Source organism: Sycon ciliatum, chromosome 2 (genome assembly GCF_964019385.1).
Source record: "Sycon ciliatum chromosome 2, ocSycCili1.1, whole genome shotgun sequence".
Lineage (NCBI taxonomy): Eukaryota > Metazoa > Porifera > Calcarea > Leucosolenida > Sycettidae > Sycon > Sycon ciliatum.
Window position 1 is genome coordinate 9,071,644 of NC_088644.1, and position 26,468 is coordinate 9,098,111.

Here is a 26,468-nt window from a genome sequence, read left to right on the forward strand (position 1 = left end):
TCACTTGGTCCGGCCTCTTGTACGGGCAAAAATACCATCTTGATCAATAATAGAAATGCAACTAAAACCCAAAACAATTTTAAAATGTAAAGAACTCGAAGCAAATGAAAAGAACCCAAAGTTAAAGAAAAGAACCCAACCAACCGCCATGAAGATGTGGAATTTCTCTTCAATACACATAACTGTACATGTAGTCATTGAGTGTACAATGTACGCAATCAGCACTCAGCCGAAGGCCTGAGATTGGCACACACCGGGCTAGCATCCAGCAGCCATAGGTGGGACCATGCATCATAAGGGTAAATGAAGGTAGGTACGGTAAACAACAGAGAGAAACACACAACACTTTTTGAATTATCGATCATAGGAAACACGAGAAGGTTTGGAGGAAATAGGACAAATATCTAGCCATACGAAAAAATGATGATTATGATAGTGCTTCGAAGTAGGACAACACCAGTTTCTCACTTGCTATTGTCAAGGAACCGTGGGCCTGCGCACTGTGTATGATTTGAGAATGTTCTTGTAAACTTCTCTTTTCTTTGTCAGTTTCACACCTTGCCCAGTGCCTTGTGCCTATTTTCTACAGTACACCATGTCCATCAGATTATCTGGTTCAGCATCACCTTCTCTAGAGAGCCCTTTTGTAGACGAAATAGCAGTCGGGAGGCATTACAGTATCCGTATGTGTGCATGTGTAATGGCGACCGAAGGAAGCAGCTAGTCTGCTGATGCGCGCATGGAGAAGAGGAGCGCTATTTTATTGAAAGGCCGAATGGTACCGCTGACCACTTAATGAGTACATTAATTTGGTTACGGAATATCCATATAATCATGCGAATCGAATGGATTATTTGTGCTAGTGTTGCCATTCCGCGTAGCTCCAGCAGCCTTCTTTGATGGTGTTGATACACATGTACTAGTAATGGCCACACCATAGGCAGGATTCTCCGTACTTGGAGCAGGTGCTCCATGAAGTTGGAATGAGACAGCGTGAGCTGTGTTGTCTTGATGCTGGCTTTCCGCTTGCAGCCTGGATCGCATCTTTTTCATAACGAGAACCACTGCTAGAGTAATGATGACGCCGGCTGCTAACCCAGACACTCCGAGTATGATTGCAATTGGGACAGCTGTTTGTTGTTCATTTGATTCAACTAAAAGTCGGAACACACACACGCGCATACACACACGCACAAGCATACACACAAACACATTATACACAGTGACACACGCACACACAAACACACACACACACACACACACCCACACACACATACACATACATACACACAAGTTCAGGTCAGTAAAAATAGGAACTTTTTAGACAGCAGAGCCCGTGTAAGTGAGTGTCTGTCGAGTGTCAAACATGCTTGCCGATGAGGCATGCGCAGTGATCGGTGTGGTTGATTGACACATTTCCCCTGCCTCAGATTATTAATTTTGACACCACACCGAGTTCATGCATCGCTGTTACGCCACCATAATCCACTGCAACTAGCCATTCGAGGCAAGACACAACATGGCGTCGCGGCAGTCAAGAACCTCTGGAAAGTTCGAGCCTGAATTTTCTGAGAAATTATGTATTCCAAGATGTGCTAGACCTGATTGCCAGTTAGGTGTAGAACGTCAGTACCGTTGGTCAGTGTCGTGCAACGTTATCGCATGCGCTACTTCAGTAAATGTAAAGCAACTGGTGGTGTTAATGGATACTAATGTGACTTGTAGCTCTATGGTCCTTCTTTCTTCCTATAAATTAATTCTTGGCTCTCCACCTGAGTCTAATAATAAAAACCCTCAGCAATCTTGCCACCACCACAAGGAGAAGAAGACTATAAAAGTAAAGGAAGTAGAGCAACAAAATCATCTGTCCACATTTGTTTCACGCTCGCCGCAAATGGAAGGGATCTGGATCCAAGATCAGCCTAATATCTGCTGTTTCAGATGAAAAATTATTCACAGAACCAATGCAGTGACTGCTTGTCTGTAGGCAGGACTACCAGTGGCAATGATAAACCTCATCCCAATGATCCTTAACACAGTTTACACCTGTCACTACATGGATAATTTCCGGCATAGTATATGATATACACTATTCAGCCATAGCCCTGCGTCAAAGCTGCAATGAAGAGCACTCACTGGCGAATTGATTGTCTTATAGTGCTACAAGGCGGTGGAGCTTGTGGAAAATATTGCGCCGGATTCAGCAGCAGATTGAATACCTGCAGCCTTTCTTCTTTTCTGACCCAAACCAAGAGCATTATGGCCCTTGTTGAAGCATTATAATAAGCATTATGAGGTAGTTTTTGGAGCATTATGATTAGCATTATACGAACATCTTCGGAGCATAATCCGCTGGACCCTATTCCTGACCAGGCTTTCCCCGAATCGGCCCGTTTTTCGCCTAATCGACTTTTCGCTTAGCTCAAAAATACATCAAATTCGGCTGCAAAATCAGCTGATTGTTCGAAAATCGGCTTCAAAATTGCAATATATTGGAAAATCGGCTAAAAGAAGTGTTGGCATATTGGCTTCAGGTATTGCATGCTTGCGGCCCTATGTGTTTATAAGCATACTTCTGGGTAGATCTGAGTATCAGTTGTCTGATGATTGCCTAGCGGCTTCAGATATTGGAAATACAGCTCTGCTAGATGGCACTGGCCACAACTGTACGTTGTAGTGTAGTATTTTACCCGTAACAATCTTCCTAATGGCTAGTGTTTTTGTGGAAGGAGGTCAAAGGACACGAGTCACATGACCTCAACGCACTAGTACTACAAGTACTGAAGTAGAGAGGTTGAGTGGTCATGCTTGCAGCAACATCATTCGTTCGTAAACGCACTTTGCAACAACATGTGGTAGATTTTCGGCGATACTCAAAGGAACCCTCCATAATCGGCGAAAAGCTTATCGATTTTAGATAAATGGAAGTTTCCGGAGGAGGAAGGAGGAAACTGTAGTTATCACCAACCCTCACCGCGCCCAGCTCACGCCGCCACGGCGTGCGACCTGAGCTGGGCGCCCTGCCCAGTATGGAACTGTCCTCAAGCCAGTCACGTTTTTGGCAGCCCAGTGAGCTGTCTACCGGATCGCAGCGTTTAGAAGCGCCAAATGCGGCAGGGCCAGTCTCAGGCTGGTCGCGTAGGCGGCAGGCCGGCGGGCGACCGGCAAGGCTGCATTCGCATTTGGATCACCGAAGTGATACAGGTGCTTCGACGGCACTCCGTGGCGCATCAAGGAGGCATCTGGGGCCCAGGCAGCCCGCCCGTAAGCGCACCACCGTATCAGGTATGCGCAGGTGGAGCAGCAGAGCAAGATGTGTGCCGGACACTCACCATCATCCGGTCGACTGCATGGTTGTGCGACTTTACACAGCCGTCACTCATTACTTGCTATTGCTTGCAGAAGGCCAGAATTTTTTTTTTTTTTCGCTTTTTCTCTTCTTCCAGGCACGGCTTCATGTTAGAGCAGTAAATTGCAGTTAGGGACTCAGCTGAGTCAAGCTGGACTCAGCGTGTCAAGTTTGGCATAATACAAGAAGCGCGCTATCCCCAAACAGTTGTGTGGTTATTGTGTGAGTGTATATGCAGGAGTCCGCGGTCACGTGAGGGGGGAGTGATAAGTCTCGTTTTCGGCGAATTTTTCGGCCAGCCGATTTGGGGAAAGCCTATTCCTGACTGCAACCAAGAACTGAAAAACTTACCTGGTGACACGGTGGACCGAGTTGCTTTGGTTGTTGTGGATTCATGTAGAGCAGAGTGAGCCATTCCTTGGGAGCTGCTTTGGTAAGTGGTGCTATATGGCAACGTCCCTGACAAGTCAGTTGGTGAAGTTGACACAAACTGAGAACTGCTGACGCCGCGGCTGGTGAAGATCTGGGGAGTTGGAGTTGTCCCTTTGCAAGAAGCTGGTATAGAGGTGTCGAGAGAGAGAGAGAGAGAGAGAGAGAGAGAGAGAGAGAGAGAGAGAGAGAGAGAGAGAGAGAGAGAGAGAGAGAGAGAGAGAGAGAGAGAGAGAGAGAGAGAGAGAGAGAGAGAGAGAGAGAGAGAGAGACAGACAGAGACAGAGAGACAGAGAGACAGAGAGACAGAGAGACAGAGAGACAGAGAGAGAGAGACAGAGAGACAGAGAGAGAGAGAGAGAGAGAGAGAGAGAGAGAGAGAGAGAGAGAGAGAGAGAGAGAGAGAGAGAGAGAGAGAGAGAGAGAGAGAGAGAGAGAGAGAGAGAGAGAGAGAGAGAGAGAGAGAGAGAGAGAGAGAGAGAGAGAGAGAGAGAGAGAGAGAGAGAGAGAGAGAGAGAGAGAGAGAGAGAGAGAGAGAGAGAGAGAGAGAGAGAGAGAGAGAGAGAGAGAGAGAGAGAGAGAGAGGGGCACATGTTAGGTATGAAGAATGTGTACAGTGCAGAACGATATGTCGAGTAAGAACGAAAGATCAGGTAACGTTACAATCCACTTGGGCAACAAGGCGAAGAAGCCAAAAACACCAGTATTGCTTGGGATATAATTAGTGTCTCGGAGGTGGGAATTTTTCGCAGTCACTCAAGTGCAAAAGATATCCGGGGGAGGGGGGGGGTGTTAACTGACAACCCCTTTATTCAGCTGCTGTTCAGTCAATGCGCTGAGTTACTTGAAAAATGGAGCAAACCGATGAAAACAATAATTGATGGCAGCTTGGGCACAACTATTAATTTTGATAGAGCAGTCGGCAGGTGGCCTGATTTTCTAACACTTTTTGAAAGTTCTCTGTAAAGTGGAAAACGTGAGATTGCAATATGTATGCAGAGACTTGCTCTTGTTGTTGTTGTTGTAGACGTTTATTTAACGTCGCACCACAAACAGGTGATTTCGCCTCCTTTGATACATGTGGACGACAGAAGGAATGAGAGAGAGGGGGGACTGAAGTACGGAGAAAGGAAGGGTAGAAATAAATAAGCAAATCAACCTCAGGGCTACACCAAAGCAAAAACGGAATGGGAACATACTATATACAAGATAGCTTCATACATTATTGCAAAACACGTTTACTATTCTACAGTCCGCTATACCACAGAAACACACTAGCCGAAAAGCATTTAAACGGAGCCATGATGCGCTTTTAGCAGGGCACAGAACTGAAGGTGGCTGGGCTCGGAACGGAGATCAGGCTGGAGCTGGTTCCACAGGACTGCGCAGATGAACTGCATGGTCGCTCGACCCGCAGGACCGGGCCAAAATGGTACTCGAACGAGGTGATGTGCTGCTCCCCGAGTGCGGTCACCAGTAATTCTCACGAAGAAGCAGGTGAAGAGGGAGCTAGCTCGGGAGAACAGACAACGACGGACAAAGACGAGGAGCTTAATGTTAAACATGTCCTCCAGGGTCTCTTGCTCACATCGCTTGTGACGTAAGCGAGACGATCTGCTCTCATTCATGATTTTTGTTTTCTCCTGATTAACGCCCCTACGATCACTCCATAGCCATACAATTATGCACATACACAGTCAGTAGAATGCACTACACCTTGTTGTGCGGAACAGTCGCATACGACGGTGATGTCATCTATAGCGACAATCCCTTGTGTAACTTGCGAAAACACCAGAGGTTCCATTATAGGATTTGGGTTGCACGTGAAGTTGAATACAAACTGCATAGGAATATAGAGAAGGACAGTAGTAATACTCAGGGAGAGTTGCAGCAGGACGATAGAGTGCTCAATGCACCCAGGTGGAGAGCCTTATACACATAAAGAGAACGAAACAAAGCGCTTCTGCAGTAACTTTTGAGTGTCACTGTCTGAAGATGGCTGACCCGCGAGACTCAGAGGTTCGAGTTCTGGTGGTGACAGTCAATTTTTCTTCAGACTTTTTCCCTTTGCATCATTCCCTCAGACCAATGAATATTCTATGACTTGGGGCTTCCGGCGTGCTAGTTTGTAAAAACACCGAGTTGTTTGTCGCGCTGGAAACCGAGCGTCTCTGTAAGTTTGTATCCCTGGTGATGTTTGCGCTTGGGGAGCACTATGTAACTTATAAGTGGTGCTCTTCAGGCACAATCTTCCTCCGCCCACTCAAGCTCAACTGATTAGGGGTGAATTCCCCGATACACTGTATATTGAGCAGGGAGTAGTGCGTTCTTGCAGGTTTGCCGAGTGGAAGGTTCGATGGACTTCTCGTGTGCTCTGGATGGCAGTCGTGAGTCAGTCAAGTGAGAATTCAAGTCCGCAGGAATAGCACAAGCTCCCACCTAGGGAGCAATACACAATTACCGTCATTTCGCATCTGAAATAGCCAGGAAAGTAGCGGTGTTCAAATGAAGGGCAAAGACATAATTATGGCACATACATTGTACATGGCTTACAGTCATTGTTCAGCCATGTACTACATTACCCCTGCTGCGCAAAGGCCCAGCTTGCAAACTAACCTCAATTGGTGTCCCTGGTGGGAAGTCTGCCTGTATGGTAGATTTTGTCCAATTCCGACCATGGCCTTGGTCTCCACTAAAAGAATCAATAGTCCTAAACCGGGTGCCAACATAGAGTCCTCCAGCATAGATCCCATGCAGGTTGTAATAGTATGTCATGCTACATCTAACAGATGATTGTGGTGATGTTGGGCAGAGATGTGGAGTGGTTGCAGTACCAGATGTCTTATTGTTCAATCGGCACAGTAGTTGTTGGAAAGCAAGAAACTGACCTGTACATCACAATCAGAAATACCAACAATAGTCAATATCTGGTCTGAAACTAGGACGGAGGCAGAAAATAGTACAAACAAATATTGTATTATCTACATGCATCTACGCAAGAAGCACCACTAGCCAATTATGACATGTGTCATAAGTCTTGAACGTTTTCGTTCCCTTCTGTTCAAAGTACCTACGTACCGATTTTCGGCAGTGAAAGAAATAATTATGTAAAAATTACTTTTGCTTAGGGTAGGTAACGTTCTTCTTCACGCTAAACGCACGGGTCATCCCAAAGATGACATACAATTTGACACACGGATATGGATAAGACGAACAAACAATATTCCGCACCCCCTTCTCGACGCGCGGGGAGCCGGCACCAACCCATGGCAAACGTAATACCACGGGGCATCTCTTCGGTCCAAAAGTGATCGTCTTTTCCATGGTCGGGGTTTGGATGACGAGCTTCACTAAAAATGTCTTAAGATAGCCATTCTCTGTCATTATCGATAAGAGTCGCTTTAATTCCTCGTTTAATTAAGGTAGCAGCCTGGTCATAAATTTCATATGGCATTCAGTTGACTATAACTTTGGTGTCTCTCAATGGATTTGAGTGAAAATTTCACCACACACTCCTGCCACTATGCTGGCCCTCTGGACATGATTTAAAAATTCCGGCATAGTGCCACGGTGTGCGGGCGACCCAGGAGCCAAACAAATGCATTTATAATTTTTTCACATTTTCTTGCCCATTCTGTCCGTGCGCGGGATCCAAACCTAAAAAAAGTCCAGAAGCAGCCATAGGTGTAGGGATAGGGCCCCTCAACGTGGCCCTGGAATCTGTCACAATGGCACGAGTGGGCGTTCTCTCACAGGCTCCCACAGACCCAAGTCAATTTTTGTATTTTTTTAGGTTTAGGGCGTGCTACGAGGTCGTACCTTTGATACAACATCCAGTGCTGGGACCTCCACAGCAAGCCATTTCCACAGCGCTGCACACCAAATCCAGGATACCCTCAGAAACCGTCAAAGACTACCACTCACGTTTCACTACTGCCTAGTACTGAATCCTACCTGACTTCTTGACACGACTCAAACTTGCCAAAGTCACTATATCAACGTCAACTACAATATTAATAATCAAGCCACATATCTGCAACGTCACGAGGGTGCTGGCAAAAGTCCTGCTGCACGGCGGCGGGCTTCGCCCGCCGCCGTGCAGCCCAATACGTGGCTCAAAAACCTGATTTTTTGGACTTGGAGCAAAATTCTGCACACTTTCACGTGTTTCCATGATACGACAAGTTGCGCACGGTCTGCTGACATTCAAATACAGTGCTGCCAACAAATGACAGCGTGCAACAAAAAAATCTTTCCTTGCAAGGGCACATTTTCGGCCATAACTCTTGAACGGCCGGTCAGATCTGGACACACGCTGCAAGCCGAATCCAGGATACCCTCAAAAATCGGCAAATACTACCACTCACGTTCCACTACTGCCTAGTACTGAATCCTACCTGACTTCCTCACACGACTCAAACTTGCCAAAGTCACTAAATCAACGTCAACTACAATAATCAAGCCACATATCTGCAACGTCACGAGGGTGCTGGCAAAAGTCATTCGCCCGCCGCCGTGCAGCCCACTACATGGCTAAAAAACGTGATTTTTGGACTTCTGCATACTTCTGCACACTTTTGCGTGTTTCCATGATACGACAAGTTGCGCATGGTCTGCTCAGACTCAAATACAGTGCTGCCAAAAATGACAGCGTGCAACAAAAATCTTTCCTTGCAAGGGCACATTTTCCGCCATAACTCTTGAACGGCTGGTCAGATCGAGACAACATTTTCAGAGATTTTGCAGCTATTCAAGCTCTTTCAACTGATGTAGCACTCGATATGAATTAACAAATTCGATTTTCAGGGATTTTACGACCAGGCTGCCCCTTAACATTGGAGGGGAGCATATCCGATGGGCATGGTAAACAAGAGCAAGAACATCGGCAATAAAGTAACATTTGTTGGGCAGTGCTAGTTATCGTTAGTGGTATTCTGATACGGTTTTCTCTGTTTGTCACGTGGTAGGTAGGTCTCTGTTACATCTTGCCGTGTTGGAAGCTTTGTACATACGTAAGTTAGCCCCTGCGCTTTGTGTTCAGAAGGGGAATGTGTTGTCTTTGCAGGTGTTTGGCATTGTTCGTCGTGAAGGTGTGAAATAGATCCCTTGATCTCTTGATGTTTCCCTCTTTTTTCCTTTTTCTTATCACTACGTGTTTGTCACCTAGTGGTTTTGCATGTTGTTTTTGACTCTTAACATTTTTTTCCTTCGTTTCACTTCTACACAAAATTGCAGTGATGTATCTCTGAACTTCTTTTCTTTATAGTTGTCGTCTCCTATTCTATTTCCATCAATCCCTGTAGTATTTTGAGAAGAAGGGAACGAAAACGTTCAATACTCATGACACAGCCTTGTCCTAATAGGTCTTTTGCCAAATAAGACACGCAGTGACTTGGCGGGGCATGGCATGCGTACTGAATGCGTGACCCGGGCACACCATACATGCAGTGCATTACGAGTCACGCGTGAGCTCTTGTTCCTGAACCGGAACGATCAATCACCGCGTTTGGCGTGTACGTGCTCACCCACGCGTCGAGAAAATAGTGACTTCCTTTTTTTTGTGATGCTTGTGACTTTCAAAAACTATGTTTCTTCAAGCGATCGCGATCGACATTCTAGAATAATATAATGAAGACGGTCACTGGATTTTCTCTGCCTAGTTCTTGTAAAGGGTTTAGTTTTGTTTTCTAGAACATCTCTCCAGATATTTTAGCCATGGGAAAGGCGATCACTGCTGCGTTCCGCAGTGCAACAGCGACCGACGTTCAGACAAAATACTTTGTTCCGGCATGTCTTCCCTGCTAGCAAGGAATCGAAAACTGGAGAAGCTAAGAGCGTGAGCAGTGACGAGTTGGACACAAGAAAGTCTTGGATTGCCGCCATTCGTCGAGATGAGCGGAATGGCTACGGGTACCATCATGCCATACAATATAGTGGTGTGTTGAACTGTTCTAACCATTTCACTGATGAATATTATAGTCGCTATCGACGATATCCAAGTGGAGTTCAGCCTGGATATTTAGCTCGGTTTGAAGACTCTGACATTCAGTAGTACACTGGTTTTCCTTTGCTTGCTGCGTTTGATGCATGTATTCAATTTCTTCACCTGGATTATAAGAGCGTCTTTTCTTTCGCAGTAAACCAGTGGATGCCGATTCCCGGAAAAGGAAACCCGGTGATGAACGGAAGATTAAGTTAATTGGCTTGGAGAGCTTTTTCATTACCATGGTTAGTCTTCGCCACGGCACACATACCAATCTCGCCGCGTCCTTCCCAAGTGGCAGACCGATTGCTGGATGTTTTCAAAAAGCTGCATCCTACAACATTCATGATCATAGATGCTACAGTGCCGAAATGTAATATCGCTTCCAGTCTGTCTGCGCAGTCGCAACTCTACAGCTCATATAAGACGCATAACGTTACTACCTTGACGAGCCTCATCCGTATGACCCCAGATGGTGGTGCGGTGCTTACCTCCAAGTCATTTACGGGACCCACCAGTGACCACGAGCTCACAATCAGAAGCCACTACTTAGATATTCTGCCAGTAGCCGGCTATGGGACTTTGATTATGGCAGACCAAGGATTTTACATCCGGGATCTCTTGATGCCATATGGCGTAAAGTTCAAGCGATCCAGCAACAGATGGCCTTAGAAGATGTCCAGAAAACGCAACAAATTGCCACGTTACGAATTCATGTTGAGTGTCAGATGGAGCGAATCAGGGACTTCTCTATCTTTTCAAAGATCGTTCCAACAATTCTTTTCCCTATCATCATTCAGATAGGGATTGCTCGCTGCCTGCTCACAGTATTCCAGGCTCCTTTACTTGCTGAAGCAAAAATTATGTTTTCCATGCCAACTGTTGCTAGCATTGCATGGCGAATTGATCTTCAGCAACACGAATTCTGTCATGCCTGAACAATCATGCACAATACGGAGCAGCTAATGACTTAGTGGGTATAAATGTGGATAGTATTTTAGATTGCAATATTTGCAAAAGTGCAATGAATAATAATACCCATAAAAATAATAATAATAATACCCCTCTTGATTAATATTAGTGCTGGCGGTTTATCAATTTACAAAGGCGAATATAAAAGTATCTTTGCAACCATACAATAGGTCCTTTGGTAGAGCAGAGCTGGACCAAGTTTCAGGAAAACTAGGACGAAATGTAGCTGCTAGAGGGACGATATCCTCATTGCGTCGCTATGGGCTTCCACGAGCTCAGCGTCAACAATGCTCTGAATGGCAGCGGTTTTCCGCTTTCCTTGCCGAGGCCTGCCGCCAAATATATCTGGAGTGCACAGTATTGGATCGATGTGATAGAACCAGGCCCTGAACAGATGGAGAAAGTTAGAATGTAAAACATGTATCGATAAAATGTATTTTTTCTTGTGCGAAATGTTGAAGACTGCATCCTGAAGTGGCACTTAACGATCGAGCAAATCACCCCGTTTCCTGGACACTCCGGCTCCTCTAGCTCGCAGGTAAGTCTTCAACTAGTTGATTGTCCATTTTTCAAAGGACTCGTTGTCCAAAGGCATCAAAACCCGAGCTTTGGGATCGCTAATTCAACTTGATTCTCCCTCGCAGGACTACTATCAAGTGACAACATTCCCTTCATCGCAACGTACCGCCACAAGAGATGAAGTGCTCGGCTCATTAACCGCTTCATCAGCCATGTATCAAACATATCACAAAGGTCCAGCAAGAAGTAAATGCGAAAAACCCTTTCTACATATTGGACAGCAATGAAGAAGCTAGAAGAAAACAGAATCCTTCGCTGTCAGTTTTTTTCCGATCCAGGAGAGTCCCGTTTTTTCTGGCCGCCTGGGTAAGTACACGCCAAACGCGGTGATTGATCGTTGCGGTTCCAGAACAAGAGCTCGCGCTGGGAGGAATGCACTGCATGTATGGCATGCCTGGGTCACGCATTCAGTACGCATGCCATGCCCCGCCAAGTCACTGCGTGTCTTATTTGGCAAAAGACCTATTGGCTGGTGGTGCTTCTTGCGTAGATGCATGCGTAGATAATAATTGTGTGTAATATCTCGTCTACCTTTATTAATTTCTGAAAACGCTAGTACAAACTCTGAGGTTGAGCCAATAGTAATATGTAAAGAGAAAAGGATCTATATTGTAAGTTGAACTCGGATGGTAAGCCAATATAGTTATGATGAAGAAAGGAAAAGGACAAAATGTTACGAGTTATGGCAAACTGTCCACCAACGTAACCAGATCTTATACAGTCACCGAGCGCGACAAAATGGCACAAAACTGACAAGGAGTACTGAGACATTCGGCGACCTGACACCTAGCTCCAACACTTCTCCAAGGCGCAAACCAACAACCTTCCAACTTGGAAGGCTCAGGTTCGGAAAGGTCAAAGAGGGGAAGGAACGCGCAACAAAGAAGAGCATGAGCTACGCGCCACGGCAACAAAGAATGCCGAAAGTTTATGGATGATGACGAAACTTGTAAGACTATTGGACAGACCGGCTCTACTACCACTCGACGACGCAAAGCAACAGACCACCCAACTTGGGAGGCTCAAGTTTATGTAATAATTAATAAACATAGAAAGGGGAAGCTAAGCGAAGACGAATTGTGACAAACCGAAACGTCAATATCCTACTGAACTTCACTATCATGTAAATGTGATGGACTAGTAGTTATGTACGATAACAAGTGTTTCACACGACGTACGTTTCGCCGTATAGGTCATGACGGCTCATCAGGTGTGCAAAGTTGAACTCCCAGCCCGCAGAAGCCGCTGTAGAGCCAGCTGTGGTCAGTGTGGAGACAGGTGTAGCTAGCAACACAGGGCTGAACACTGCCTCAGTCAACAGCTATCGCCAGGCACTTTTAGCCAATGGGACCAGCAGCACTGGTACAACTGATACCACTAATAACCATGTGCCGGCTTTCAGCCAACCTGGAGACAAAGAAAAGAGCAGCGGGACAACCCCCTCCCCTGATGAAGAAGGCTTCAGACTTGCAGCAGGCAAACACACCTTCTCCGCCACTGTCCTATCTCCTGCCTCTGCCTTGAACGACCCGCAAATTGCGTGGGCTAAGGAGTATTCAAACCGTGAGCGCAAGAAGCTGGCAGAGAGAGTTGCAGCTGCCCGCAGAGGAAGGCACTAGTGCAATGAAGGTAATTACGGTCCGTCAGTGTTAACTATTAGTGGTATGTGGTACCTTTCTTTCTTTCTTTCTTTAATACTTACTGCACTACTTGCTCTTAATCCCCATGCTGATCCCTTTTCCCTCGTGCTACTATGCAGCCTCCCGCTTCTCTTAAGATAGGCTTCATTAACGCATGCAGCCTCCGGCATAAGGTACGTAACGTAAGCTCGACGTGCTGGGTATAGCGGAGACGTGGTTGGATTGCACTATCTCAGACGGAGAGATAAGAATTCCAGGATATAGTATAGCGCGTTCTGGCCGTGTAGGGCGACGTGGTGGCGGGACATGCTTCTACTACCGCCAGCACCTCCCTATCGTGCCTGCTGCCGACATTACTTCGGAAGGGGTGGAGTCTACGTGGCTCGAATTGAGAGGGCGCCAAGAACGGCACCTCCTAGCATGTACCTACAGACCACCAGATGCCACAATCGCTTTTTGGCCCAAGCTTGAGGTTATGCTGCACCAGGCCACAGGGCGTCGACTGTCACGCTTGTTGGTGATCTGAATGTGAACGTAGATCAAAGTAATCCCAGTGCACAGTTTCCTCACCTCATGGATATGTGTCGCTCTTACTGCGGTCTCCGCAACTTGGTCAATGAACCAACTCGAGTAACGCCTGGGTGTCCAGTACTACACACAGTACTGGACCTGATCAGTCTGGCACGGCACGTCCTGATGTGTCGACGGCGGCAACTATTGCTCCTCAGACCATCAGTGACCATTTCGCAATGGACGCCTGTCTTCAGCTTAAGGTTGAGAGCCCACCACCACAGACCCAGCGCCTAAGTCGAAAGCTTCACAAAGTGGACATGGAGTTGCTTCGTCAGGACTTGGCTGCCGCTCGACTTCATGAGTTTGAGAACCATGACGATGTCAACAAGATGTGGGACAAATGGTACTCTGCGTTCATGCAAGTCCTCAATTGCCATGCACCTCTGGCATCGACAAAGGCAACGAAGGCTTCTCTCCCTCCCTGGTCAGATAGAGAGCTGTTCCAGCTGGTAAAGACAAAAACAGATTGCATGCCCGCTGGTTGAAGGATAGAGCCAACCAGTCGCTTCATCAGGAGTATAAGCGAACCCGATCGCAGGCAAGTAATGCTCGACGACGGAAACGAAACCAGTATTTTGCTGTGCAGTGTCAAGTAAATGCGAGAAATGCGCGGAAGACCTGGCAGTTAGTCGATGCCGTCACCGGCCGCACACGCCACAAGCAAGAGCCAACCTGCAAGGTTGATGAAATCAGCGAGGCCTTCCATCGGATTGTCACGGATCATGAACGTCCCCAGGTTCTCTCTGTTCCAAGCGGCCCTCCCACCATGGACTCGCTCCATCGCTTCGACCCAGTCGCTCCATCGGATGTCTACACGTATCTGGTGCAAATTGATGCTTCGAAAGCAACTGGCAGTGACGGAATTCCAGGATCCGTTTTGAAGGAATGTGCTGATGTTCTGGCGTATTCACTTGCCGTTTTATTCTGTGCTTCGCTCCGGACTGGTGTAGTGCCCTCAGCGTTGAAACTGGCTTCAGTCGTGCCTCTGTATAAATCCGGCGACCCCTCCCTCCCCAATAATTATCGACCTGTGTCTATACTCCTCATTATCTCTAAACTACTTGAGAAGATCGTCCAACGCCAACTTGTCCGCCACCTTCGAACTAACCAGTGCCTCCCTACTACCCAATTTGCCTACCGTCAGCGCCACTCCACTGAGGATGCCCTCTGCCTACTCACTGACAGTCTCTTCGCTGCCAAGGACGGGGGAAATGTGACCGGACTATGCACATTGGACATGTCCAAAGCATTCGACAAAGTCCGCCACACACAGCTCATTGTCGATCTGTTTGACGTCGGTGTGTGCGGATCGACCCTCACCTGGTAATAATAAATAATAATCTATATTTCAGGATTACCCAAAGGCTAACGCCTATCTGGGGGATCTCCTATTTGTGTATGTCGATTCAGCTTGTCCTATTGATTACGGTTATCAAATTATTATCTCCTCGCCGTTTGTTTGGATATTAGTCAAATTTTTTCATTTATGAGATCTACATGACTGTTTGTAGTGTTTGTCCCTATCATAAAAAGGAAGGTGTGGGTACTAGGTAGCCATTTCACTAGGCTCATCCGTTGCCTCCTCTCTCAAGTACAAGTACGACAATTAGTTCCATGTTATATGTAGCAACTGTTCCAATTTATTTTAATAAAAAGTTACAGAAACGTCATAATAGTATGTTCCCTATCGTGTACTTTTGACTCAGCAGTCGAGAATCACTATAATCACATGTATACTCACCATCTTCTGTCATTGTAGTATGATCCACTGCTGGGCCACTGGGATTAGCCTTGTTAAAGAGATAAGCAAGGTTTTTTTTGCCGTAACGACTTTCAGGAATGAAGAATAACGGACGGGTGAGAGAGCGCCAGAGAAAGAGTACGTTTCATTAAGACAACCTGCCGAATAGAAAATTAGAATCACAATTGGTCCGTTATGTAGACATAAAGAAATGGATAAGGGAATACATACACACACCCGCCCAGCACGCCTAGCCTGCGGTATTGTTTAGTGGGCTGAGCTACAGGCCCAATACCACAATTTTGCAAAAACAATCTGCACTGAGATGTTTCGGGAGCTCTAGGGAGCAAGACACAGTTCGTGTCTCTTTCTCTTCTTCTTTCCTTTTTGCTCCCTTTTGGGGTCCCTTTCTCGCTGATCCAGTGCCTGCATGCCGAATAGGGTACTTGGTCAGAGATCGATATTAAAATAATTAACAACGAAACCCCATTTTCGCGATTTGGATGGGTCAACGGCGCGAACCGTGAATTTTTTAAAAGCCTGAAATCAAATTTTCACCAGTTGTAGTCTTCAGGGTGCTCAGTCGAATGGTCTTGGTCCGAGGAATCTGAGACGCTCCCTTCCTCCTTTATTCCCAATCGAACTCGCACACTTCCACCGAAACTGGGTCACTGCGCCCTACTAGATGGCAGCAGCTTCGATTTACCTTCTCCGTCTTGCACCCTCCCCCCCCCCCCCCCCGCCCCTATGCAAGCAACGCAGCTGCTGAACCATTGGCATAGCTTCCTAAGCTAATCTGGTACTGACTCACTCACTCACCCTCCCTCACTCACCCCCCCCCCCCCCATCTCTCTCTATCTCCTTCATTCTCTGGCTTTCAGGCTCTCACTCTTTCACACACAGTCTTTCTTCTCTCCCTCTTCCCCATGGACATGGTGCGTGATGGGTGCCTTGATCCCGAGACAACTGATCGGGGGGTCGATAGCGCACTTCACCTCACCGGCACAGCTTTATAGCACCTACACGCCCTGTGTAGTCCCCTATGTTCTCTTGCTGTTGTTCACAAATGGACTGCAGTGAAAGATGGTGGTGGTGGTGGCGCTGATTTCTTTTACATAAAAGAGATTACTGTGTGAAGGCTGAAGAGTTGAGAAGAGGGATAAAGATGAGAATGAACAATAGATAGAGTGTATGAGTGCGTTCGCGGACGTGAATTGATGTGAGAGAGTAGTTTACATGTACATGTATAACGATGGGTAAGTCGAACAAAATGAGGACGGAGACCTCTACACCAGGTTGAGAGATTTAACCTGGGAAGAGAGACAAAGACTCGGAATAGCCTCGAGGAGCTTTTTCAAAAGTGAGGAAGAAAGACTCGTGGTAATAGGAGCAAGCTGGCAGCTCACCGTCATGACCCTCGCTCAGCTTGTTCTTTACGTTTATTTGAAGTTTTATTTTACATCGCAAACCAAACGGGCATTGATGCCCAATATTATGATGGCGATAAAATTGAAAGTGTGGCTCGATAAAGCTGCACTTGAGAAAATGAGAAAACAGTCAATAGGAAGTATTTGTACCGGTAATTGCAAGTCAAGTTCGAACGAAGTAACAATCAGGGAGAAATAGGAAGATGAGGACCTATGCCAGAGGGAGGTGCTATTCGGCCATATTAACCGTAGAAAAACACTTTCGAAGTAAATGAAAAGGCGACGAGGAGACAATAACTTTATTAATGCGATTAATAGTATAAGTGAAGCGGACATTACAAAATGATGAATGAGAATACATGTATCTAAAATGGTTGTTCCTAATCGATTTTCTTGAGACTATCATCAGGGAAAAATCGTCTCACAATAGAGGCTATACGGAAAACAAACTACTTATAGGTTATAGGATAGTGGGGAGTATACAAGGTGAGGTGTGAAGAAAAAAAAACTAAAGTGGGAGAGAAGACGAAAGAAATTAGAAGAAAAGATGTGAGAGTGTTCAGACGGTGTGAGCTACTACAAAAGGTGAGTGAAATGAAGGCGTGGAAGCAGGTGACTGTGATAGAGTGAGGAAGTGTGAGGTGTAGGTGTATGCGAATGTATGTGTGTGAATGCTAGGTGAAGAGTCTCAATTTTGTGACATTTTCTTTCTGAATGCATAGATTAGGATTGTGTTTACGGATGAAAACAGCTTCTAATACCTTAAGTTCACGAAACCTACGAGCACGGCACAAAACAGTGAAGCATGAATCGTCATACACTGAGCGGCATTGGCTACTAGACAAGAGGTGTTTTTTAATTGCTGACCCTTTCGTTGTGCTCTCACCTTCAGTCCGGTCATCTTCATCTTGGTTGTCCAACTCACTCTCTTCATCACTGCTCACACCTTCTTCATCCTCTTCCTCTTCCATCCCGTCCTCTGCACCCGACGACAATCCCACGCTACTGCTCACTGCCAGTCCATGTCCGGTTGTAGATGCCATTACCAGCGCACGAGTCATGCTCCTTGTTACTGGTCTCCGTACCTGTGCTTGTCCATTTCCTACAGTCTCACGTAACTGTGCACTTGCAGTGGGTTCACCCGCTGCTGTAATAGTGTGGTTCTGTTGTGCAACTGGCACCTGTTTGCGGGGACGGCCTCGCCCAGGTCGCTGGGCTTTGGCTGCATCTGACAAAAGGTACAATGGTACATGTTGTTTGACGCGTGCGTTCAGGTGCTGAAGGGTTCTTCCTACATATCGGCTATCACAATGCCGACATTCAAAATGATAGATTACATGGCTAATTAGTTGGGTAGGAAGAACATCCTTCTTCACCGTGAACGCACGGGCCGTAGTGAAGACAGTTGTCAATGCTGTGGCAAAATAGGTTTGTCTGACCACAGTCCTCACGGCGCGGGCCACATCCAGCGAAATTTGACCTTTCCATGGAAGTCGTAAAAATACACGACATGGGTCAGGTCCAAACTCAGGCTCGGCAACCTGAATATCAGGTTCACTAAACAGCTTACTGAGGAGCTGAACAGGATATCCATTCCGAACGAATACCTTCTTCAGGAAACAAAGCTCTTGCTGAAGCTTATCAGGCGAGCAAATCCGCCTAGCGCGCATGATCAAATTTCGTACGAGATTAGTTTTGTATAAAGTCGAGCAATAGGAGTCGTAGACAATGTATTGCCCGGTGAACGTTGGTTTTCGATATACTGAAGTTGAAACAGCCATCTCCGTTTTCTCGACTAACACATCGAGAAAAGACAAACGGTTTGACTGCTCATGTTCACATGTAAATTTCAGAGCGGGATGTAGGTTGTTGAGCATACCAAGAAACTCATTCGATTGTTCCAGATTACGGAAATGCGTGAACGAATCATCTACGAATCTAACATATAAGCTTGGCCACATCGCACTTGGAATCTTCGATTCATAAAACCCGACAAACACATTGGCCAGAACTGGACCTAATGGTGAACCCATGGCCACCCCGTCAATTTGGCGGTACATGGTGTCATCAAAAGAAAATTCAACATCAGTTGTCATCATCTGCATTAGTCTGCGGAACGCAGTTTCGGACATCCAGGGAGAATCGAACTGTTTACTGTACTCTTTATCGTGGTACAGAGCATTAGCGCAAATGTCAATTGTCTCCATCACGGGCACATTGGTGAACAAGCTTACAACGTCGAAGGAGCACATGTGGGAAGAAGACGGTACTGGCTGCTCACGCAGGATATCGATGAATTGGAAAGTGTCTTTTACATTGTGTTTGCAATAGTACTTAGCCACTGGTGTAATCATATCGCACAACCATTTCGAAACTGTATATTGAGGTGAACCACACATTGAAAGTATTGGGCGAAGGGGACAATCCTTCTTATGGATTTTTCGGCAATCCATAAAGTCTGGGCCGTGTTGAACCAATCGGTTTAATTCGTAAGTACTCATATTTAGATATTTCCTCTGCATTCCGCAGCTTCCGCAAGTACTTGATGATATCAGATTCTATAGCAATTGTACGGTCGTGTATCTGTACAGGGCCTAACTTAACAAACTTCGACCGATCATCAAGGATAGTAGCCATCTTCGTGTGGTATTGTTCTTTAGTGATTATAACAGTGGCTCTACCTTTGTCCGGTCTCGTGATAATAATGTCTTTCCGTGCTCTGAGATCTCGGAGGGCTTTCAAGTGCTCTCGAGACAAAGAGAAAGATTTACGGTCTGGTTGTTGTGTGGCATGCTCTTCAGCTATCGATCTCAGCTTGGCAGCACAAAGTGACTTCTGAGTATCCGAACAAGGTCTGAATTCAGATAATTTATTGTAAAGTAGTTCAAATTCCATTAAAGTCACTTCAGGTTTCAGCGAAGTAGGAGGAACTCCGTAATCAATGCCCCTACACAAGAGATCTTTCTCTATGTTGCTAAGTTCTACATTGGCGATGTTGATGATGGTGCTATGGTCAATGGTGAAGGAGCCGAACCGTTTCTTACGAAGCCAGTTCAAATTCTTACGATATTTTGTAATCAGGCGAACTTGTTGGTTAGCGTCGTTCTGAGACAGAAGGTTCGAGAAACGCAAGAAGTCCAACGGCGAGAGAAAGGAACGAGCCAGAGCGTATAGATGTCTGAACTGGGATTTGACTTTGCTAAGAGTGTCCTTACTACGGCTAATATCGTCTTTGATAAAAACCCGTTCCAGCTTGAGTGAATGATAAGCTTTTGCCTTGTGAACGCGGTTTTGTATAGACTGAGGGCAAACACCATACTCTAAACATTGTGTGAGGAATGTAAGGTTATGTGCAATACTACGGCAAACAAAGCGCTTCCTAATAATTGCGTTCAGGCAATCAACCTGAGTAGCAGAATATCTCCTTTTGAAGTAAATGAAAAGGCGACGAGGAGACAATAACTTTATTAATGCGATTAATAGTATAAGTGAAGCGGACATTACAAAATGATGAATGAGAATACATGTATCTAAAATGGTTGTTCCTAATCGATTTTCTTGAGACTATCATCAGGGAAAAATCGTCTCACAATAGAGGCTATACGGAAAACAAACTACTTATAGGTTATAGGATAGTGGGGAGTATACAAGGTGAGGTGTGAAGAAAAAAAAACTAAAGTGGGAGAGAAGACGAAAGAAATTAGAAGAAAAGATGTGAGAGTGTTCAGACGGTGTGAGCTACTACAAAAGGTGAGTGAAATGAAGGCGTGGAAGCAGGTGACTGTGATAGAGTGAGGAAGTGTGAGGTGTAGGTGTATGCGAATGTATGTGTGTGAATGCTAGGTGAAGAGTCTCAATTTTGTGACATTTTCTTTCTGAATGCATAGATTAGGATTGTGTTTACGGATGAAAACAGCTTCTAATACCTTAAGTTCACGAAACCTACGAGCACGGCACAAAACAGTGAAGCATGAATCGTCATACACTGAGCGGCATTGGCTACTAGACAAGAGGTGTTTTTTAATTGCTGACCCTTTCGTTGTGCTCTCACCTTCAGTCCGGTCATCTTCATCTTGGTTGTCCAACTCACTCTCTTCATCACTGCTCACACCTTCTTCATCCTCTTCCTCTTCCATCCCGTCCTCTGCACCCGACGACAATCCCACGCTACTGCTCACTGCCAGTCCATGTCCGGTTGTAGATGCCATTACCAGCGCACGAGTCATGCTCCTTGTTACTGGTCTCCGTACCTGTGCTTGTCCATTTCCTACAGTCTCACGTAACTGTGCACTTGCAGTGGGTTCACCCGCTGCTGTAATAGTGTGGTTCTGTTGTGCAACTGGCACCTGTTTGCGGGGACGGCCTCGCCCAGGTCGCTGGGCTTTGGCTGCATCTGACAAAAGGTACAATGGTACATGTTGTTTGACGCGTGCGTTCAGGTGCTGAAGGGTTCTTCCTACATATCGGCTATCACAATGCCGACATTCAAAATGATAGATTACATGGCTAATTAGTTGGGTAGGAAGAACATCCTTCTTCACCGTGAACGCACGGGCCGTAGTGAAGACAGTTGTCAATGCTGTGGCAAAATAGGTTTGTCTGACCACAGTCCTCACGGCGCGGGCCACATCCAGCGAAATTTGACCTTTCCATGGAAGTCGTAAAAATACACGACATGGGTCAGGTCCAAACTCAGGCTCGGCAACCTGAATATCAGGTTCACTAAACAGCTTACTGAGGAGCTGAACAGGATATCCATTCCGAACGAATACCTTCTTCAGGAAACAAAGCTCTTGCTGAAGCTTATCAGGCGAGCAAATCCGCCTAGCGCGCATGATCAAATTTCGTACGAGATTAGTTTTGTATAAAGTCGAGCAATAGGAGTCGTAGACAATGTATTGCCCGGTGAACGTTGGTTTTCGATATACTGAAGTTGAAACAGCCATCTCCGTTTTCTCGACTAACACATCGAGAAAAGACAAACGGTTTGACTGCTCATGTTCACATGTAAATTTCAGAGCGGGATGTAGGTTGTTGAGCATACCAAGAAACTCATTCGATTGTTCCAGATTACGGAAATGCGTGAACGAATCATCTACGAATCTAACATATAAGCTTGGCCACATCGCACTTGGAATCTTCGATTCATAAAACCCGACAAACACATTGGCCAGAACTGGACCTAATGGTGAACCCATGGCCACCCCGTCAATTTGGCGGTACATGGTGTCATCAAAAGAAAATTCAACATCAGTTGTCATCATCTGCATTAGTCTGCGGAACGCAGTTTCGGACATCCAGGGAGAATCGAACTGTTTACTGTACTCTTTATCGTGGTACAGAGCATTAGCGCAAATGTCAATTGTCTCCATCACGGGCACATTGGTGAACAAGCTTACAACGTCGAAGGAGCACATGTGGGAAGAAGACGGTACTGGTCCTAATCTATGCATTCAGAAAGAAAATGTCACAAAATTGAGACTCTTCACCTAGCATTCACACACATACATTCGCATACACCTACACCTCACACTTCCTCACTCTATCACAGTCACCTGCTTCCACGCCTTCATTTCACTCACCTTTTGTAGTAGCTCACACCGTCTGAACACTCTCACATCTTTTCTTCTAATTTCTTTCGTCTTCTCTCCCACTTTAGTTTTTTTTTTTCTTCACACCTCACCTTGTATACTCCCCACTATCCTATAACCTATAAGTAGTTTGTTTTCCGTATAGCCTCTATTGTGAGACGATTTTTCCCTGATGATAGTCTCAAGAAAATCGATTAGGAACAACCATTTTAGATACATGTATTCTCATTCATCATTTTGTAATGTCCGCTTCACTTATACTATTAATCGCATTAAAAAACACTTTCAGCAATCTTTTAAACGGGGTTGGACGACGAGTGGACGTGAGTTCCTGTGGCAGGGTGTTCCGAAGCTTCACGGCGGAAACCAATGGTCGGCTGTCGCCAGATGTTCGCCGAGTTAGCGGAACAACGTATTTGCAATTGTCATTGCCACGGGTGTTACTGGGAGGTTGGAGGGCCACTCTATCTTTCAGAAGAGGGCTGATGCTGCTGGTGTGGACACGGTGCATAAGGAAACGGAGTTTGCATTTGGCACGTTCAATTACAGGGGTCAGGGAAATGCGAGTGCATAGGAGTGGTATGGGACGGGAAGGGCAGATCGGCTACGCAGCGAACACATCGCTTGTCGAGGACAGTGAGCTGGTGCCGCTGCTGAGCCGTAAGTGCAGAGAAGAACGCGTTTGATCCATAAAGCATGTCACGTAGATCATGATTTGAAAAGCTATCATGGCTGAGCAGGCGATTAAGCAAATGGCGCCTGATATCCGTCTCCTGTGCCTGCGCGGAATTGTGAGTTTGAAAAGACTCATCGAGCATTTCAATATAGGTCATGCATGGATCATGTTGACTGACCATAACGACAAGATGGAGCAACTTTACGGACGCAACCATAATCACCTACGAGGTGGTACGTGAGTGATGAGTTCCAGAAGAAATACAACAGTGGGTTGCTTTGCCATTACAGGTCATCAGCTCTCCACCATCAAAGTAGGCAATTACATTGTCCTAGCTTCTCCTTGCATGTCGTTTCTCCTTGGATGACGAAACTGGATGCCGCAGCAGTGACAAATTTCGTCAGCTAGCAAACTGGCGGCAGAAATTGATTTACTCAGCGAAGGCTTCCTCAAAAAGTACGTGTTGCACAGATTGTACGACCCTACTCCTGCACCTAGGCAAGTGTTGATCGGACCTCCTCGTTGTCCTCTACTTTTATACTTCAGTATTTACCATGGAAGGGACAAGTCTGTGGTGATGCTGATTCTTCGCCTTTTCCACAGAATTTCATTGTTCCAGATGATGTTGAAGACCAAGACGTCGAAGAAAATTTACTTTTTGAAGTTACATCAAAACACATGTTGAAGCTGCAGGAAGCGTCTAAACGGATTGCAAACAATCAAAAAGATTCAAAAAAGACTTTTGAGCCACCGTTATGAATATTGTAACTTGTCTAAGACTTAGAGAGCATGAGGACCTCAATAAGCACCTGTTAGTACATACCCCAGCCAGTCTTTGTAGACATGAAGAAGATGGCCGACATCCAACACATGAACGATGTCACACTTTTTAGAAGGCTACAGGTACTCTAAAATCGTTATCGCTACAGGCGGCTAAAACTACTGCCATACATGTAGTGCGTCTACAGGAGAGCATACCTGCAGAGGGTAATACATATCGAGAGAGGTGCATTCACGCCCTTGGTTTTGCTACCAATGGTATGTGCAGCCGGGAGTGTTCACGTGCCCTGAAGAATTTGGTTGGCTTATTTATCAACAAGCATCCTGATTTACAATATTCAAGCGTTATGGCAAGATTGAGGTGCTGTATCTCTTTCTTGCTATTAAAATGGTTTGTAACGTGTTTTCGTGGATGCAGGGCTTCCTATTTGCGTCGCCAAGCACGCTCATCATTTCTCGATCAATGCCGCTTGCATGATTTGTAGGCTGGCTGCATCAATACTATAGTGTGTTCTGCGTCGTTTGCAGGCATGCTTGGTGAAATACATTTTTTTCCTTCTTAATAATAACGACCTACTTCTTGCGTAGGGATGAATAATTATCCGATCCACGATGGGAATTAACCGTATTGCGTGACTGATCCTTTCAATGTTCTAATCTTTCAAGTGACGTTTCCTTTTCTACCTGGACGCCTACTTGTTTTCCCTTTTCCCTCTAGCTCCACTCTTGTACCTTCTTGCTATTATTCATTTAAATGTGGGGTTTTGAATAAAACAAGTCCAACTGCTAAGGTGTGTAATACCCACGCAAATCCGAAGTTAAGTATCCATTAGTTCATAAGACATACGGTGCATACGGTGCGTACCTGTTGATTGTCCGGCGGCGCCATGTAATGCCTGAACAAGGACCAGGAGAAACAGCGCTACTCCAAGAGGTCGGCGAGCGGAAAACATGTTCGCTACCAACATTTACAAGGCCAGTAGTCAGTGACGAGTTTCATCCTGGGCAAACATTCAGCGCCGCTCCGGCTTCCTTGTTATCAGAAAAGAACAACTCGGCTAGAACCAAATTCAGGCTGTCGTCATTATGAAGAGCTTCATTGAGAGCATTGCAATATTGAGGGAATTTTGTATGTGAGGAAAATCAATGGATACCACCTCGCGTAGCCCGACAGAACGTCCATCCCATACTTGGTAATACTGCCAATAGCCAATGGCCGTGGACTGACCAACATGTGATAATTCTGTGTGCACGTACTTCAAGTTCAAGTGCATGTACTCTCTTGTTCTGACCAGCTGAGCTCATGAGTCGTATGTGGCGTTTGCGAATCAGTACACGTACACACGAGGTGACAAATAGGGCTCATCACTTCAAGGAGCAGTTCTCTTTCATCTTTTTGTCAGGAAGATCCAGAGAGTATGTCAAGTCCAAGTCTGCCATCCAGCTCAAAGACGCAACAGGCATACCATTATGAACAGTAACAGTTGACAGTCTAAAACGAGCAGGGTGCATGTGATCATAGCATGCTCTGCTCCTGTCACTGAATACTATCTTGTCATGTCATGAAGTAACATGTCACGTAACGTAACCGCCTTAGCTTCCATAATGTCAGCCTGCGGTCATTGGATCGACTCGTGGAAAGCAAGGGCACTGAACACAACTATACAATAATGATTGTCATGAGTGCGCTCTCATCCATTGCCTTAGCTATACCCAGGCCCTTTATAGCATCGTGTTTTCGACTTGTTCTCCCTCTCGAATCATCTTCAATCTTTATTGCAAGAACCTCATGGATCCGTCTTATTGTGCATGCTGAGAACCTTACAGTATCGTGCACAAACAGCTTCTCATCTCCTGTATTCGTGCATGCAGCTCTGCATTTAAAAAACTTGAGGTCCATTGAGTGACAGAGCAATATTAAAATAATTGTTGTGCTGCTCCTACCGGCCCTGATTATGATGGTTTCTATAGAGACATTCAGCAGCAACACTGTGTGTAATAACGCAGTCCAGCACAGTGCTGAAAGACTGCAGGACAAGTAAGTAAAAGTAAATTATTGTGTCCGTTCCCCAAGGGAACTCACGACGACCGCTAACACCCGGTAAACCCTAGCGGCAGATGCAGCGCCTAACGGTGGGGGTGAGTGGATAAGTCTCACAACTACTGGCGCAAGTGCTGAGAAACCCCATTAGCTGCATCCACTGCAGGACGAGGACGAGGTTTCTCTGGCAACCAATCACAAATTTGAAGTTTCTGCTACTGTCGACTGTAGTTTTTTTTTTTTTTTTTTTGAAGATCAAAAGGAAAGCTTTGCAATAATAACAACAATAAAACGCCTGTAGAATGTAAAAAGTCACTGAGTACAGTTTAATTCAATATCCATGTCCAATATTTATAATAAAAATAATCTGCTGCAATTTATAGATTCTCACATGCGAGCAACCTGGGCCTCAGCAACAACCAGCTCAGCAGACTCCGGATGCCGAACCGATCGCTCACGGAAAAGACCCCGTGAACCCCGCAAACACATGATGCATGATCGCAACAGGGCAAATGCTGTCGACTGTAGTGGAGCGTCCAGGAGCGACACTGACTCACGCTGCTATCTGGTGTTCACGAGGTGTTTGTCGCGCTGGAAGCGGAGCGTCTCTGTAAGTTTGTAACCCTGGTGATGTTTGTGCCTGGAGAGCACTATATAAGTGGTGCTCTTCAGGCACAATCTTCCTCA

The 26,468-nt window shown here is 45.8% G+C and overlaps 1 protein-coding gene across 1 annotated transcript; it reads right to left on the reverse strand.

The window, feature by feature from the left end:
• Positions 1 to 24,945, reverse strand: LOC135808544 (uncharacterized). Its single transcript, XM_065321747.1, has 6 exons — positions 24,606 to 24,945; positions 15,267 to 15,424; positions 6,395 to 6,666; positions 5,495 to 5,618; positions 3,701 to 3,904; positions 1 to 1,154 (listed from the first exon to the last, which is right to left on the reverse strand). The coding sequence occupies exons 2-6, from the start codon at positions 15,277 to 15,279 to the stop codon at positions 814 to 816; spliced, it is 954 nt and encodes a 317-aa protein (XP_065177819.1). The 5' UTR covers positions 15,280 to 15,424; positions 24,606 to 24,945; the 3' UTR covers positions 1 to 813.
• Between the last annotated feature and the right edge of the window lie 1,523 nt (positions 24,946 to 26,468).

Coding starts and splice junctions, on each gene's coding strand:
- LOC135808544 (XM_065321747.1), bottom strand. Junction 3,905..5,494: donor CGACTGTTCCGCACAACAAG/GTGTAGTGCATT, acceptor CCTCTATACCAG/CTTCTTGCAAAGGGACAACT. Junction 1,155..3,700: donor TCGGTCCACCGTGTCACCAG/GTAAGTTTTTCA, acceptor TCCGACTTTTAG/TTGAATCAAATGAACAACAA.